The 16,895-nt window shown below is 43.6% G+C and overlaps 1 protein-coding gene, 1 non-coding gene and 1 pseudogene across 2 annotated transcripts; 2 read left to right on the plus strand and 1 right to left on the minus strand.

Moving 5' to 3' along the window:
* The first annotated feature begins 1,735 nt into the window (after positions 1-1,735).
* On the plus strand, positions 1,736-10,584 carry LOC115198445 (prefoldin subunit 2). Its single transcript, XM_029760387.1, has 4 exons — positions 1,736-1,850; positions 6,376-6,464; positions 9,378-9,501; positions 10,032-10,584. The coding sequence occupies exons 1-4, from the start codon at positions 1,770-1,772 to the stop codon at positions 10,218-10,220; spliced, it is 483 nt and encodes a 160-aa protein (XP_029616247.1). The 5' UTR covers positions 1,736-1,769; the 3' UTR covers positions 10,221-10,584.
* A 2,378-nt stretch (positions 10,585-12,962) lies between these two features.
* Positions 12,963-13,044, minus strand: trnas-gcu (transfer RNA serine (anticodon GCU)). The gene has a single exon. It is a non-coding gene; the product is annotated as a tRNA-Ser (tRNA).
* A 380-nt stretch (positions 13,045-13,424) lies between these two features.
* On the plus strand, positions 13,425-16,348 carry LOC115198446 (beta-1,4-glucuronyltransferase 1-like; annotated as a pseudogene).
* Positions 16,349-16,895: the final 547 nt, after the last annotated feature.

The following is a 16,895-nucleotide window of genomic DNA, read 5'->3' on the forward strand; positions in this document are numbered from 1 at the left end:
CTGTCTGGGCCCCACCGTGGCTGTCTGAGGTTCTGAGAATACGACTGGTTTTCTGACAACACAAGGCTGCCACAGGCCTGATGAAAACAGCCACCTGTCAGAAGATGCTTAGACTCGTTCACCTTGTTATGACCCCATACTTGTGATGAAAGGTCAAGTTTCGGTCAAACCCACTTCTGAGCGTTTAATTGCTGATAAGATAGTTGCTGCTGTCAGTGGGAGGTTAAATTTATTATAATGTTGTTGCCAGGGAAAGTCCCGCAAGGGGGACTGGGGAGGCTATATAAGTTACAGGATGTCTTAGACACTTTGCAGAACCTGTGGAGAGCTATCATATACTGTACTCTGTACCAACTTCTGCCTACACTTGTATTACTAAAGGATAATTGTAATACTTAAACAAAGAGTCTGTGTTTCCTTTCTACTACCAATATATATAGGTTTGATAATTATATAGACCTGATCATCTGTTGAAGAAATTGACCAACAAAAGGCATGAGACAAAGGAATGTGTAGCATTGGGGAAAGTAGGGGTATGTGTTAATTGTAGGGATGACCATGGGGCTGGGGATCAGAAATGTCCCGTGCGAGAGAGGCAGGTTGAGGTTTCCAGGGTTAGAGTAGTACAGAAGTTGTCATATGCTGAGGCAGTGAAGAAAGCCCCCGATGCCAGGACAGCCAGGATAGCGGAGTCAATCACCACCTTCCGGAGACACCTGAAACCCCACCTCTTTAAGGAATACCTGGGATAGGATAAAGTAATCCTTCTAACCCCCCCCCCCCCTTAAAAGATTTAGATGCACTATTGTAAAGTGGTTGTTCTACTGGATATTATAGGTGAATGCACCAATTTGTAAGTCGCTCTGGATAAGAGCGTCTGCTAAATGACTTAAATGTAAATGTAAATGTAAAGTAGAGGAAATGGATCAAGGGGGAGGGATCCTGAGAGGAGTGGTGTGAGTAGTAGATCTGTACCAATACAGAGGGATAAACCAACAAGTGATATATGTTTCAGTAAGATTGGATTTTTGGCATTTATAGTAATGGTTATCAACTGTACAGCAGGGATAGAACGTAAGTCGCAGAAAATCGAGGTTGTGGTGGCAGCTTCAGAGAGGTATTTGGGTGTGCGAGACTTGACATCAGAAGAGTTACATCTGAGGATTGCGGTTACTTATGTGGTGGTGTCCCATTCTTTCAGGCTGTTGGCCTGAAGTATAACTAAATACATTTAAATAGTGGAGTATGGTATTTATTATAATTTTGTTGTGAGTGTAGTGTAAGATGGTAGGGTATTTGTTGAATTTTCTTTTTTGGTATATTTTTTTGTTAAACTTTTTTTTTTAAGCGAAGTATAAGGGAGTTATACTCCAGTCAAGTATGTGGCAGTAACGCAACATTTATTGGAAGCCAACCACCGTTAAAACCCATTGAAGAAGAAGAGTCTGCTTCCGCCATCTTTTCCTCATTCCTAACAGGCAATCACATTAGACAGCTCAATATGGTAAACTTGGTTGTCACTAGCTATTACAGTCACAAAGTTAAAATAGGATATATCGTAAAAATGTATGAAAACAAAATTAGCTTTTTGGTCTTCATTTAAGATTAGGATTTGGTATAAGGTTAACAGTGTGGTGAAGGTTAGGGTTAGATTTAAAATCTGATTTAAGAAGAGACATTTTAGAAATAGGCGGGGTTTAGCATTTGTGGCTGTGGTAACTAGTGACGAGTTTGGGCCCTCAGCCCACTAGCAGCGGCACCTTTCCAAGATGGCAGCCAACAGTAGCAGCACGGTTAGCAAACCCAGCAACAGTACCGGGGGGAAACAGTCAGGGCCGTCGGCCGAGCAGGTATCGTCACTCCGTATCAGAATATTCATGATTTGTTAGCAAATGCTTTTTAATCGTTGTGGACTGAGATACAAACCCGGATTTGTCAGTCACGCATCCAGCTAGTTAACGCTAACAGTAACGTTAGCTAACGTTAACTTGCTCCCTCACCATGGTCTGCTTCCCACTCGCGTGTTCCTCAACTGAGGTTTCATAATTTAGAAGAACATATGGTGACGTTATAGGTCGTATTGATTCACAACAATATCTCTTGACATTGGGTTAATAATAAGGTTAGCTAACTGCAATCTGTTAGTCTGACTAGGTTTCTCTGGATTTAGCTTAGCCATACGAACTTCAGGGAGAATGCCTGAAAAAGGGAATAGTTGTGCACTCGAGCCGATAAGACGCTATTTCTGCCTGTCACTGTTAGTGCGTCCCTATATCTTGTCAACCAGTGTATGGCTCCAGACTAACATTTTCCCCAGGTGCCACACATTTTTTTATTTGGTGGCACCAGCAAATGATTTCAATATTGTCTATCTGAGGATTGCGGTTACTAAATGTTGCGCCCACTACATCAAATACATTTTTTATTTGTCATGTACCAAATACAATGGGGTAAGCTTTACCGCAGGTGTATCAAACATACAGCCCGTGGGAGGGTTCCAGCCTGCAAGGGGTCCAATCCGGCCAAAACCAAATCGAAACTGTAGAAATGATAATGGACCTATATTCATAGAGTTGCTTGACTGTCCACCTCACTAATAATCACTAGACAGTCAGGGAGCATGGACAATTCCAACAACGATGGATAGAGGACTATATTTAGCTAATTTTGACGCAGGGAATTATATATTATTTATTTATTTATAAAAATAAAAAAAACATTAGTAAGGTCGGGCACTGATTAGGCCTGGCTCGCAGTCAATGTTCCAATTCATCCCAAAGGTTGAGGTCAGGTCTCTGTGTAGGCTAGTCAAGTTCTTCTACACTGATCTCAACAAACCATTTCTGTATGGACCTTGCTTTGTGTATGGACCTCTGTTGTTGCTCCTAGATGTTTCCACTTCACAGTAACAGCACTTACAGTTGACTGGGGCAGCTCTAGCAGGGCAGAAATTTGACTCACTGACTTGTTGGAAAGGTTGGCTTCCTATGACGGTGCTACGTTCAAAGTCACTGAGCTCTTCAGGAAGGCCATTATACTGCCATTGTTTGTCTATGGAGATTTCATGGCTGTGTGCTCGATTTTTATACACCTGTCAACAACGGGTGTGACTGAAATAACCGAATACACAAATTTGAAGGGGTGTCCACATACTTTTGTGTATACATAGTGAATAGGGATGCACCGATGTTACATTTTTGGCTGATACAATATCCGATTATTTTCCTTGCCAAAAAAAAACAATACAGATATTTTACATTTTAGCTGCCTTTTAAGCATTCTAGTACAGTTAAATAGCTAACACAAACACACACACGGACGCAGCGGTGTAAGGCACTGCATCTCAGTGCAAGAGGCATTACTACAGTCCCTGCTTCGAATCCAGGCTGCATCACAACTGGCCATGATTGGGAGTCCCATAGGGCGGCGCACAATTGGCCCAGCATCGCCGGGGTAGGCCGTCATTGTAAATAAGAATTTGTTATTAACTGACTTGCCTAGTTAAATAAAGGTTACACACACCACACCGACCAAAAAGTTATTTTGTTGGCATTTACATATGTCCCCATTACCAGTAAAACATAATCGAAACCTATCTTTCACTTACTTGCTGTGCTGTTTCGTTTGTTCAGTCGTTTCATTCTCAACCAGGATTTCATTGTGCATGTCAAGCAGTGAAGTTTCAGCTCTGTCTGTCCGTGGCCTCTCTTCCTCGGTGGGCACTGTCACCGTGTCCGTCTCCATCTTGTCCAGCTGTGTCTGTAACATTTCATGTAAACCCTGTTTCTTGTCTGCATCAAAGTAGCGGTCCTTGTACCTAGCATCGAGCATGGTGGCGACACATTAAAGAGGCTCCGAGAGAATGCCACCGAATTGCTTGTTCAGTCTCATACTTTTGTAAGTTTTAACCCCACTGTCTGTGTCGAAAGTTTTGTTGAGCAGGCTTTTCAATGCCATGACAGAGGGTATCACGTCTGCTGCAGACGCAGTTGATTAGCTTATTTCTCCAGTCAGTTGTTCGAATGGAGCTAGGAGTGTGTTCATGTTTCCAGGTTTCAAACATGTTCCCAAATGTCATTGAATTGGCAGCAGCGGTATGAGAACCAGCACATTCTTGATCATGCAATCTGGCTTTTCTCAGTTCGAAATCCTCGTCGACCCACTGTGCTGTCAGACTCATGGGGCTGACATTGCTGGTCCAAATGTCAGTCGTGCAAGTAGCATAATGAATTCCATTATCTTTTTTACGTTACAGCTTTATTCTAAAATGGATTTAAAAAATCTACACACAATACCCTATATTGACAAAGCAAAAACAGGTTTGTAGAAATGTATGCAAATCTATTATAAATAAACAACAGAAATTACATTTACCTCAGGAGGCCTCCTGTGGAATTAAGTTTTTCTACATTTTTATGAATTACTGGTAACAAAAAATGAATCTGAAATGTCTTGAGTCTAAATGTTCAATCCTTTTTTGTTTTTGCAAGTCTAAATAAATTCAGGAGTAAAAATGTGCTTAAGTTGCATGGACTTTCTGTGCAATAATAGTGTGACTACCTAATCTTTGTACCCCACACATCTGTAAGGTCAGTGAATTTCAAATACAGATTCAACCACAAAAACCAGGGAGGTTTTAGCTAAGGAAAGCACATGTAAAATCAGAGGAAAACCTGGTTGTCGGCTTTCCACCAGACACTGGGAGACAAATTCACCTTTCAGCAGGACAAAAACCTTAAACATAAGGCCAAATCTACACTGGAGTTGCTTACCAAGATGACATTGAAGGTTCGAGAGCCATTACAGTTTTGACTTAAATCTACTTGAAAATCTATGGCAAGAATTGAAGATGGCTGTCTAGCAATGATCAACAACCAACTTGACTGAGCTTGAAGAATTGAAAAAAGATATATATATATATATATATATATATATATATATATATATATTAGTACAATCCAGGTGTGCAAAGCTCTTAAGAGACCCAGCAAGACTCACAGCTGTAATCCCTGCCAAAGGTGATGCTAACATGTATGAATACTGTCATGTAAATGAGATTTCTGCATTTCATTTTCAATAAATCAGTTAACATTTATAAAAACATGTTTTCACTTTGTCATTATGGGGTATTGTGTGTAGATGGGTAATTAAAAAATATATAAAATGTAATCATTTTTTAATTCAGGCTAACAACAATGTGGGTTAAGTCAAGGGGTATGAATACTTTCTGAAGGCAGTGTAGAGCACTAGCTCTACATATAATACCCACTGCTAGTAGCCATGTATTAATCGAACTGTAAATTGTAATGTCCAAAACAACATTGCAGTTGTAGCCTACAACTAAAATGAGTCCTATGCAATCGCAATGGCCAATGCGCTTTTCGTGCGTTCCGTGTATCAAAGGCATATGAAATGAAAATTGTAAAATAGTTACTATTGACCAAAAAATGTTGAGTTGAGAAATAAGACCTACAGAAAGCTGAGAACCTTCTCTCTTTTTAACTGTGACAACAGGATAGCTGTGTTTTCACCCGCAGATGTTAAAACGTTATACAATCAGAACACTTTAAGTGGCTCGCTCTACACCGCACCAGGGCCCCAGTGATACAGGCACCTGGGCAGGCAGACACTTTCATTACAGGAGTCATGAGTATAATGTACTTTTTAGTTTGACCCAAGTCGTGGTTTTAGCCTCTGAAAAAATGGGTCGTTTTGAGTGAGGTGACCATGTAGAATGTGCAGCTCGCACCGAGTACAAGGGTCACTTAATGCGACTAAATGGTTGCAGTCTGGAGTCCTGCAGTGTCAGACACAAAACAGCATTAGTAACTAATGCAGTCAGTTTTTAATGACAAAAACTACTAGCTATTGCATTTACTCATAGCGAATCAACACATGGTCTAATGATATTTCCTATTCCAGGTAGGCCTTTATAACGAGGCTCTTTGCAAATTTGTTCAGTCTAATGTAAGTTCAGAAATCTGTGTGTATCGTGGCTGGTAGAGCATGGTGCTTGCAAGGCTAGGGTCGTGGGTTAGATTCCCGCTAGGGACCCCCATACGAAAATGTATGCGTGCACTACTGTAAGAGTTTTTACACTGACTAAACTTGTTGCCTTCCATTTAGTTTATTTTGTCATTTAGCAGACGCTGTTATCCAGATAAATTAGTGTTAAGTGCCTTGCTGAAGGGCAGATGGACAGATTTTCCACCTAGTCAGCTCAGATTCAAACCAGCGACCTTTCGGTTACTGGCCCAATGCTCTTAACCGTAGGTCGCCAAATAAAATGTAAGTCATTTGACTAAATTGTCTGCTTAATGGCATTTTATTATTATGAGTGAATGTTTGATTTTATGTATTCGATGTGTCTGACAGGTTGTGGCTGCATTCCAGAGGATGCGCTCGGAGCAGCGCAGCATGGCCTCCAAGGCTGCAGAGTTGGAGATGGAGATCAATGAGCATAGGTAACTAGCTCTAGTTAGTGTGACTTGCTTCAGCAGCTACTCACAGTTTTAGTTCTTTCTCTTACTTGCATAGCCACGGGAAGTAGTTTGGGGGGGGACAAAAAAATTCCTGCGCTTAAGACATCTATATCGGTCCCTAATACAGGACTAGTAAAGGCTCAGTACACTACTTTAGTGTTTAAAAAAATAAACAAATATATAACTTATTTGAGTGTTTACCAGCATTTGTAGCTTAAGTCTGATAATTATCTGTACAAAACAGTTAATCTGGTAATACTTGGGAACATAAAAATACTTTGTTTTCTAGTTTCTTGAAATACTTAGCAAATACTACTTATTTCTATGTGAACTGAAATGGTGTATTCATTCCATTTCCATTTTAGTAGATGCTCTTATCCAGAGCGCCTTACATGCGTGCATACGTTTTCATACTTGTCCCCCTGTGGGAATCCAACCCACAACCCTAGCATTGTAAATGCCATGCTCTACCAACTGAGCCACAGCATCACAAACCACTGTAGACCTCTGTAGCAATGTGCTCAATTACTGTATTGTGCATTGTTTTTCTTCCTAGATGACCAGCCTATGTACAATACAGTGATTTACATTAAGTGGTTTGTAAGGATGGTAAATTTAATACTGCACAAAAAGTGGTTGTTTTCCATGTTATTTGATGTGGATGTTTTGTCTTTGCCCATAACTTTGCATCTTTTGATGTAAATGTTTGTGGACAGGGTTTTGTTAATTCTGGATACCATTAGAATGACATGCATTCAACTCCCCGGTGGCGCAGTGGTCTAAGGCACTGCGTCGCAGTTGTGCCACTAGAGATCCTGGTTTGAGTCCAGGCTCTGTCGCAGCTGACAGTGAACGGTAGGCCCATGGGGCAGCGCACAATTGGCCCAACGTCTTCCGGGTTAGGGGAGGGTTTGGCCGGCAGGGATGTCCTTGTCCCATCGCACTCTAGTGACTCCTGTGGCGGGCCGAGCGCATGCACGCTGACACTGTCGCCAGGTGTACAGTGTTTCCTGCTACAGAGGTCTATATCGGTCTGCTAATACTAAACTCAGCAAAAAAGGAAATGTTCTCTCACTGTCAACTGCGTTTATTTTCAGTAAATATTTGTATGGACAAAACCAGATTCAACAACTGAGACATAAACTGAACAAGTTCCACAGACATGTGACTAACAGAAATTGAATAACGTCCCTGAACAAAGGGGGGGGGGTCAAATCAAATGTAACAGTCAGTATCTGGTGTTTCTACCAGCTGCATTAAGTACTGCAGTGCATCTCCTCCTCATGGACTGTACCAGATTTGCCAGTTCTTGCTGTGAGATGTTACCCCACTCTTCCACCAAGGCACCTGCAAGTTCTCGGACATTTCTGGGGGGAATGGCCCTAGCCCTCACCCTCTGATCCAACAGGTCCCAGACGTGCTCAATGGGATTGAGATCCGGGCTCTTCGCTAGCCATGGCAGAACATTGACATTCCTGTCTTGCAGGAAATCTCTCACAGAACGAGCACTGGTGGCATTGTCATGCTGGAAGGTCATGTCAGGATGAGCCTGCAGTAAGGGTACCACATGAGGAAGGAGGATGTGTTCCCTGTAACGCACAGCGTTGAGATTGCCTGCAATGACAACAAGCTCAGTCTGATGATGCTGTGACACACCGCCCCAGACCATGACAGACCCTCCACCTCCAAATCGATCACGCTCCAGAGTACAGGCCTCGGTGTAACGCTCATTCCTTCGACGATAAACGCGATTCCGACCATCACCCCTGGTGAGACAAAACCGCAACTCGTCAGTGAAGAGCACTTTTTGCCAGTCCGGTGTGTTTGTGCCCATAGGCGACGTTGTTGCCGGTGATGTCTGGTGAGGACCTGCCTTACAAGCCCTCAGTCCAGTCTCTCAGCCTATTGCGGACAATCTGAGCACTGATGGAGGGATTGTGCGTTCCTGGTGTAACTCGGGCAGTTGTTGTTGCCATCCTGTACCTGTCCCGCAGGTGTGATGTACCGATCCTGTGCAGGTGTTGTTACACGTGGTCTGCCACTGTGAGGACGATCAGCTGTCCATCCTGTCTCTCTGTAGCGCGGTCTTAGGCGTCTCACAGTACAGACATTGCAATTTATTGCTCTGGCCACATCTGCAGTCCTCATTCCTCCTTGCAGCATGCCTAAGGCACGTTCATGCAGATGAGCAGGGACCTTGGGCATCTTTCTTTTGGTGTTTTTCAGAGTCATTAGAAAGGTCTCTTTAGTGTGCTGAGTTTTCATAACTGTGACCTTAATTGCCTACCGTCTGTAAGCTGTTAGTGTCTTAACGACTATTCCACAGGTGCATGTTCATTAATTGTTTATGGTTCATTGAACAAGCATGGGAACTAGTGTTTAATCCCTTTACAATGAAGATCTGTGAAGTTATTTGGATTTTTATGAATTATCGTTGAAAGATAGGGTCCTGGAAAAAGGGACGTTTTTTTTTGTTGCTGAGTTTACTAAAGGCCCAGTGCGCTACTTCTGTGCAAAAATCTTATTTAAAAAATAAAATTTACTTTATTAAGATTTGTCCGGGGTTGCTACAGCACCCCCTACTTTCCGCGGCTATGCTTACTTCTGACATTTTACTATTACCACTCCTATTTCACTCACTGTTCATCTTAGTGGACTTAACCACAAAGAGGCATAATCATTGTTCAGTCTAAGGTGTTAGAGATGAAAGATTCTGAGACTTGGGGTGAATCTCAAGTCTTCCCTGGAGTCCTCTCTCCTCACCTCCCTCGCAACATACATTGGAGGAGAAGGTATGAGGGGAGGAACCTCATATTCTCTTCCCATGTGTATTGAGAAAGAGGATAAGATTCACCCTTGTTACTTTACTTTTACAACTTCCCTCTTTTCTCTCAGCCTAGTCATTGAGACCCTAAAAGACGTAGACCCAACAAGGAAGTGCTTCCGGCTGGTGGGTGGGGTGCTCGTGGAGAGGACGGTTAAAGAAGTCTTACCAGCTCTGGAAAGCAATAAAGAACAGGTAACATTTTTATTCTGATTTGCTTGCTCTTTCGGGTATAATTCGGGTTACTGTAAAACACTTTGTGAAAAGTGCTGGTGTAAAATGGGCATTCCAAAATAATTGTGATTGATGGTAAGATGCCATGAATATGTCAATATGTACGTGGTGTGGTGGCCTATGGCTGTAGTCCGACTGGTGAGGTAAACTCGCTTGGAAGTGTTTTTAATAGAGGAAACAGACTTGAGAAACTGATGGCCGAGTGTACTTAAACAGCAAGTGACCATCCTATCGCCTCTGACCCGAATATTGGGCGTCCATTCTCTTTTCATTTCTTAACGATTCTTCCACATGTTGAATCGTTACTGTTCGTTGACACCCAGCAGCTAATCTATTGCGCAAGACTGATTTTCGCTATGGTGCGTCTTCCCTCTAACACACTTTACTACCAAGGCTATAGGTTGTTGCAGAACAATCCTATACAACTAAATCACTACTGGTCACACATTATGATTTAACTATCTGCTTTCCCCTCTCTCATTTCCTTACAGATCTCAAAGATTGTAGAATCCCTCAACACACAGATGCAGTCGAAAGGCCGGGAGCTCACAGAGTACCGGGAAAAATACAACATCCGATTGGTGGGAGAAGGGGAGGAAGGCCAGGGCAAATCTGCAGCGTCCTCCAATGGGGGCGAAGGGAGCGCGTCTAAAGGCGGTGCCGGCGTTCTAGTTTCGTAGCTTTGTGAAAAGGCTTTAGTAAAATATGAAATTGTGCAGAATGCCATCAAGCATCGAGTTAGCACAGACCCTGAAAGGCATTTCAAGGGCCCGAGTTTTACGTACGTCTTGCATGAAGGTTATAAACCAATGTTACAAGGGCCAGATTCTCAAGACCATTCAATTGAGATAAAAAAATTAAGCCATGTGTTATTGAATCCTTTTCACCTATAGTTAAACAAAACTTAAGCTAACAATTTACTTACTCTGGTTTATTTTCTCTTCAGACATGAACAAGCCTTTCGCCTTTTACTCGAGGCAGTGTTTCATCGAAATCTTACGGGATGATAGTTGTATTAAACAACATGCCTTCTTGATGACCATATATTGTCTGTCACGTTTATTAACTATCATATTTCAATGTACATTATGATCATATTGTTGGCGTTTTGTCTTTGAGAGGTTTGTCTCTGCCATGCCATAGAACACCACATTTAAAAGGAATGACAATCTGATTGGGAAAGCACTGTTCAACACAACACACTGCATCATTTTGATCTGTTTTGGAAAGAAACCTAATAATATACACTGCTCAAAAAAATAAAGGGAACACTTAAACGACACAATGTAACTCCAAGTCAATCACACGTCTGTGAAATCAAACTGTCCACTTAGGAAGCAACACTGATTGACAATACATTTCACATGCTGTTGTGCAAATGGAACAGACAACAGGTGGAAATTATAGGCAATTAGCAAGACACCCCCAATAAAGGAGTGGTTCGGCAGGTGGGGACCACAGACCACTTCTCAGTTCCTATGCTTCCTGGCTGATGTTTTGGTCACTTTTGAATGCTGCCGGTGCTTTCACTCTAGTGGTAGCATGAGACGGAGTCTACAACCCACACAAGTGGCTCAGGTAGTGCAGCTCATCCAGGATGGCACATCAATGCGAGCTGTGGCAAGAAGGTTTGCTGTGTCTGTCAGCGTAGTGTCCAGAGCATGGAGGCGCTACCAGGAGACAGGCCAGTACATCAGGAGACGTGGAGGAGGCCGTAGGAGGGCAACAACCCAACAGCAGGACAGCTACCTCCGCCTTTGTGCAAGGAGGAGCACTGCCAGAGCCCTGCAAAATGACCTCCAGCAGGCCACAAATGTGCATGTGTCTGCTCAGACTCCATGAGGGTGGTATGAGGGCCCGATGTCCACAGGTGGGGGTTGTGCTTACAGCCCAACACCGTGCTGGATGTTTGGCATTAGCCAGAGAACACCAAGATTGGCAAATTCGCCACTGGCGCCCTGTGCTCTTCACAGATGAAGCAGGTTCACACTGAGCACGTGACAGACGTGACAGAGTCTGGAGACGCCGTGGAGAACGTTCTGCTGCCTGCAACATCCTCCAGCATGACCGGTTTGGCGGTGGGTCAGTCATGGTGTGGGGTGGCATTTCTTTGGGGGGCCGCACAGCCCTCCATGTGCTCGCCAGAGGTAGCCTGACTGCCATTAGGTACCGAGATGAGATCCTCAGACCCCTTGTGAGACCATATGCTGGTGCAGTTGGCCCTGGGTTCCTCCTAATGCAAGACAATGCTAGACCTCATGTGGCTGGAGTGTGTCAGCAGTTCCTGCAAGAGGAAGGCATTGATGCTATGGACTGGCCCGCCTGTTCCCCAGACTTGAATCCAGTTGAGCACATCTCGCTCCATCCACCAACGCCACGTTGCACCACAGACTGTCCAGGAGTTGGCGGATGCTTTAGTCCAGGTCTGGGAGGAGATCCCTCAGGAGACCATCCACCACCTCATCAGGAGCATGCCCAGGCGTTGTAGGGAGTTCATACAGGCACGTGGAGGCCACACACACTACTGAGCCTCATTTTGACTTGTTTTAAGGACATTACATCAAAGTTGGATCAGCCTGTAGTGTGGTTTTCCACTTTAATTTTGAGTGTGACTCCAAATCCAGATCTCCATGGGTTGATCAATTGGATTTCCATTGATTATTTTTGTGTGATTTTGTTGTCAGTACATTCAACTATGTAAAGAAAAAAGTATTTAATAAGATTATTTCATTCAGATTTAGGATGTGTTATTTTAGTGTTCCCTTTATTTTTTTGAGCAGTGTATTATTCAGTCCATATGGTTTGTTGGTCACTGTTTGAGGTATTTATGAGCTGGCCTGCCAGCAGTCTTATACTGTGTGGACCATTTCACGGGTGAAGACAACATGAAACGTACCTGGACAACGTCTTCCGATACACTGGTCTCAACGGAGGACCTTCCTACCAGCGGTCATAAAAAACAGTGCCATCCTCTGGAGCAAGTAAGCTATAGAGTACCCAAAAAACAGCACACGAATGGTGTATAGTGTGGAGCATGACTTTGGGCAATGAATAAGGTGTGCACGTTTTTTTATGTCTTATTTTGTTTCTGTTTTTTCTTTGTGACTGTATTCGAGCAAGAAGTTGTCAATTTGATGTGGTTATTAGGCGGGGTTTCTGTATAAGCACTTTGTGACATATAACTGTACACAGGAAAATGCTCTTGGTACTGTGTAAGCAATCATTCATACATTATCAGAAAATAGTGACTATTTGTAACTATTCGTAATGTAGAAAGGTTTCATTGGAGGCAAATGCACTGGCAGTTATGACCAATATCGTTTCATTTTCTACACACACGGAGGAGGATATTTGGCCAGACACTGTTAACTCTAGCTAGCTACCGTACACCACTTCTATTCCTGAGATAGGAAAAAATTTGTCGACGAGGATGGGATTCGAACCCACGCGTGCAGAGCACAATGGATTAGCAGTCCATCGCCTTAACCACTCGGCCACCTCGTCCTCTGAGTCACATCATATATCGAAATCCCTATTTATATCTCAAACCACAGATTTACTGTCATACTTTTATTTAGTTAATTGGGTTATGGAATTCAAGAGAGCATTTTTATGAAAGTGCTAGCAAGCGTATTTGAACATGCAGTTGTTTGCTACGAACACAATAAATGGTCCATATAATGTCAAGCTAGCAAGCTACGTGCCCTTCTATACTAGGGTTTGTGGTAGAAAAGCGCATACGTGCGCCACAACAGGGTCGTCACTAGTTACCACAGCCACAAAGTCATAAACCCCGCCCATTTCTACAATGTATCTGCTTAAAATCCGATTTTAATCTTAACCATAACCACACTGCTAACCTTATGCCTAACCTTAACATCAAATTAAGTTATGACCAAAAAGCACGTTTTTGTTTTCATACATTTTTACGATATAGCCAACTTTGTGGATGTGCTATCTAGTGGAAACCCACCATTCTCCAAATGTTATGTTTTGAAATGCTATGAGATTGACAACACCGCATATCATCAAATATGAAGGAGGCCCGTGCAATGATTTCACGACTGAAAATGTTTTCGAACCCTACGGCAGCACTGCGTGATGTCAACGGCACGAGACAGTCGAGGAGAGCCCCAACCAAATTAAATGCCGAAATGTAGCTAGTTAGCCACGTAGCAGTGGTCAATTTTATACCTACCTGGGGCATATTGCTAAAGGATTTTGCTGTATGTGGTGTACATGTAGTGCTCGGGAATGCATTTCTATAAGTTATGTTCCGTGTTTAAAGTGTTGCTCTGGTAATGGTGGCAGTCTTGCAACTGATCTACCTCTCCTTTCTATCGAAACCGCACGGTAAGCAGCAGCGCTACCGATACGCGGAGCTTTTCCGGAGCTCTGGCAAGAAAAATGCCCACTCGGAGAAAAACTCACGGAAAGAGCGTCTCGGGTACTCTCTGTCCACGGGGGTATATTTGATGCCAGCGGGAAATACCGTGTGTACAAGAACTTGATAAAAAGCGATTTCTCCACCAATCAGAACAATGGAGCGAATGCAAACTCGCACCTCTTGGCCTTAGCAACGCACACATCCATCAACAACTTGCATCACCTGGACTCTTTGGTGGAATTTTGGCAGAACCTTCTCTCTGTGGCCATTTTCGCATATGGGCAAAATGTCACGTTTGCCACAGCTCTGGTCTACACCCGCAGCATCTTCTGCCCAGATACAGGCCTTGGTGACTTCCATATGGTGTGCCACTCCAGGGAGATGGCGAGTTTCCCAGAGCAGGGCCGGGAGCATTTTGCAGGTCTGGAGGACTGTGCCGTGGTGTTTGTCAGGCTGGAGACGCAATGAGACAAATACCAGAACTATGCCATCGGGGGTGACGCCTCCTATCCAAACAATCTTCTTTGAAGCGTTGCCAGCGGCATCATGGAAGCCAACTACATCCTGGTCATCGACATGGCGCCCAGTGCTGACCTCCACCAGCAGTTCCTGCGCTGGTCATGAGACGTGAATCTGCCACAGACGAGGTCTTCGTCCTGCCCTCCTTCGAGATCCGCCATGTACACAAGATGCCTGCCACCAAGTCGGAGCTGGCACAGCTGTACCAGGTGGGAGAGGTGCGGCCCTTCTATGAGGTGCCGTACCCACAGTGCCAGGCCCCCACCAACTACTCCCAGTGGGTGAACAGACATAGCCAAGGCTTGGGGCCCCTGGACGTGGCCTATATGTTATCCTGGGTGGAGCCCTTCTACATCGGGCCCCGCACCGTGCCCCTGTACGACGGCTTCAGGCAGTACGGCTTCACCCGCATTAGCCAGGTATGTATTGTACGGATAAAAGTAGCCAGTTACTCTCAGTGCGGAGGGGACGCGACAGGTGTGTGTGTATATGTATGTATGGTTGAAAACAGTTAGGACTACATTACATTATCAACAGACACAGGACACTGCAGAGATTCTTGCACAGCAGTAAAATATACATTATACAAATAGAATATAAATAAATACTTCGTCCTTAACACGTCATTCAATTAAAAGTTTGCACCATTTCATGTTGTCCCCACCTTACCCCAATGTCCTCTTCTCCCACCCTTCCACCCCCAGGCCTGTAAGCACTAGCGGTTCTGGCTGGGGGCAGGGGGGACCAGTGCCCCTGTGACAACATTTTGGACCCCCTTGTGGCCCCCCTAAATGTGGAGTATGAAATAATTTTTACATAACACATTTTTGCTATCTTTCTTTTTTTACATCCGTTATTAGACAGTGGCAACGATGATGATTATGAACATGGTCTTTTGCCTGCTAATGCCTGCAATGCAGTGAAGAAAACGATATGGCAACAATAACGTCTAATGTAACTGGCCCCTCTAACAGTACAACTGGCCCCAGCTTGGCCCCCCCAGTTGAAATGGTCTAGAACCGCCACTGCCTGTAAGCTCCACGTGACGGGCTACGGATTCTCCGTCTTCAACTCTGCCTTCGTGGTGCACAAAGGGTTCAAAGTTCAGGGCGAGTTCCACAGCAGGAAGGACGAGGAGAACCGAAGGAGCCGCCTCCTGTTCCGCAGCTTCAAGGAGGGCCTGAAGACCAAGTACCCCTCCTCCCCTCGACGCTGCTGAGGAGACAAGGTGAGAACACTTCTGCCTGATTGACACTATAGGGTAAAACTATGGGTTGGCCTGGTTACGCATCCATCTTTTCAGCACTCCTATGAGTTCACAAGACTTATGTCCAGCAAGAAATCAACAAATTACCAACTGCACTACAACATAAACATGAAATGATCACTGGTCCCTGAATTTCTGCTCATTTGTCCAAGTCGGTCAACCACTAGATGGCAATAGACAGACACTTGACTGTAAGGTTTTCACATCATCATCATCATAAATCAGCATTACCTATGTATTGACAGTGAGGGTGGTCCTGTCATTTCTAGTGCCCACTGAAGACCAAGCCATTTTTTGTAAATAGACTCATTGTTCTATAGAAGCTGGGTTTGATTGACACTCCCATAGAGAGATGTATCTAGTGGGAAAGAGTGACAAGTGTTTTGAGTCTAACACTGCTGTGATACCAGTGTGTTAACTGGAAAAAGTTAGTTGCGTTTACCTGCAGGTATAACAAAACACTGTTGAACGTTTAGAGAGATTAAATGTCTATTTAATGTAAATGGTTACTTATTTATTCAAGGATTGGAGTTGTATGGTTTGCATTTGTTTGAAGTACAAATAGTTATTATTATGAACACATACAGTTGAAGTCGGAAGTTTACATACACCTTATTAAATGTATTTGGCTCTCAGTTTTTCACAATTCCTGACATTTAATCCTAGTAAAAATTCCGTCTTAGGTCAGTTAGGATCACCACTTTATTTTAAAAATGTGAAATGTCAGAATAATAGTAGAGAGTGATTTATTTCAGCTTTTATTTATTTCATTACATTCCCAGTGGGTCAGATGTTTACATAGACTCAATTAGTATTTGGTAGCATTGCCTTAAAATTGTTTAACTTGGGTCAAACGTGTCGGGTAGCCTTCCACAAGCTTCCCACAATAAGTTGGGTGAATTTTGGCCCATTCCTCCTGACAGAGCTGGTATAACTGAATCAGGTTTGTAGGCCTCCTTGCTCACACTCGCTTTTTCAGTTCTGCCCACACATTTTCTATGGGATTGAGGTCAGGGCTTTGTGATGGCCACTCCAATACCTTGACTTTGTTGTCCTTAAGCCATTTTGCAATAACTTTGAAAGTATGCTTGGGGTCATTGTCCATTTGGAAGATCCATTTGCGACCAAGCTTTAACTTCCTGACTGATGTCTTGAGATGTTGCTTCAATATATCCACATAAT

The sequence above is a fragment of the Salmo trutta genome, chromosome 8 (genome assembly GCF_901001165.1).
Source record: "Salmo trutta chromosome 8, fSalTru1.1, whole genome shotgun sequence".
NCBI lineage: Eukaryota > Metazoa > Chordata > Actinopteri > Salmoniformes > Salmonidae > Salmo > Salmo trutta.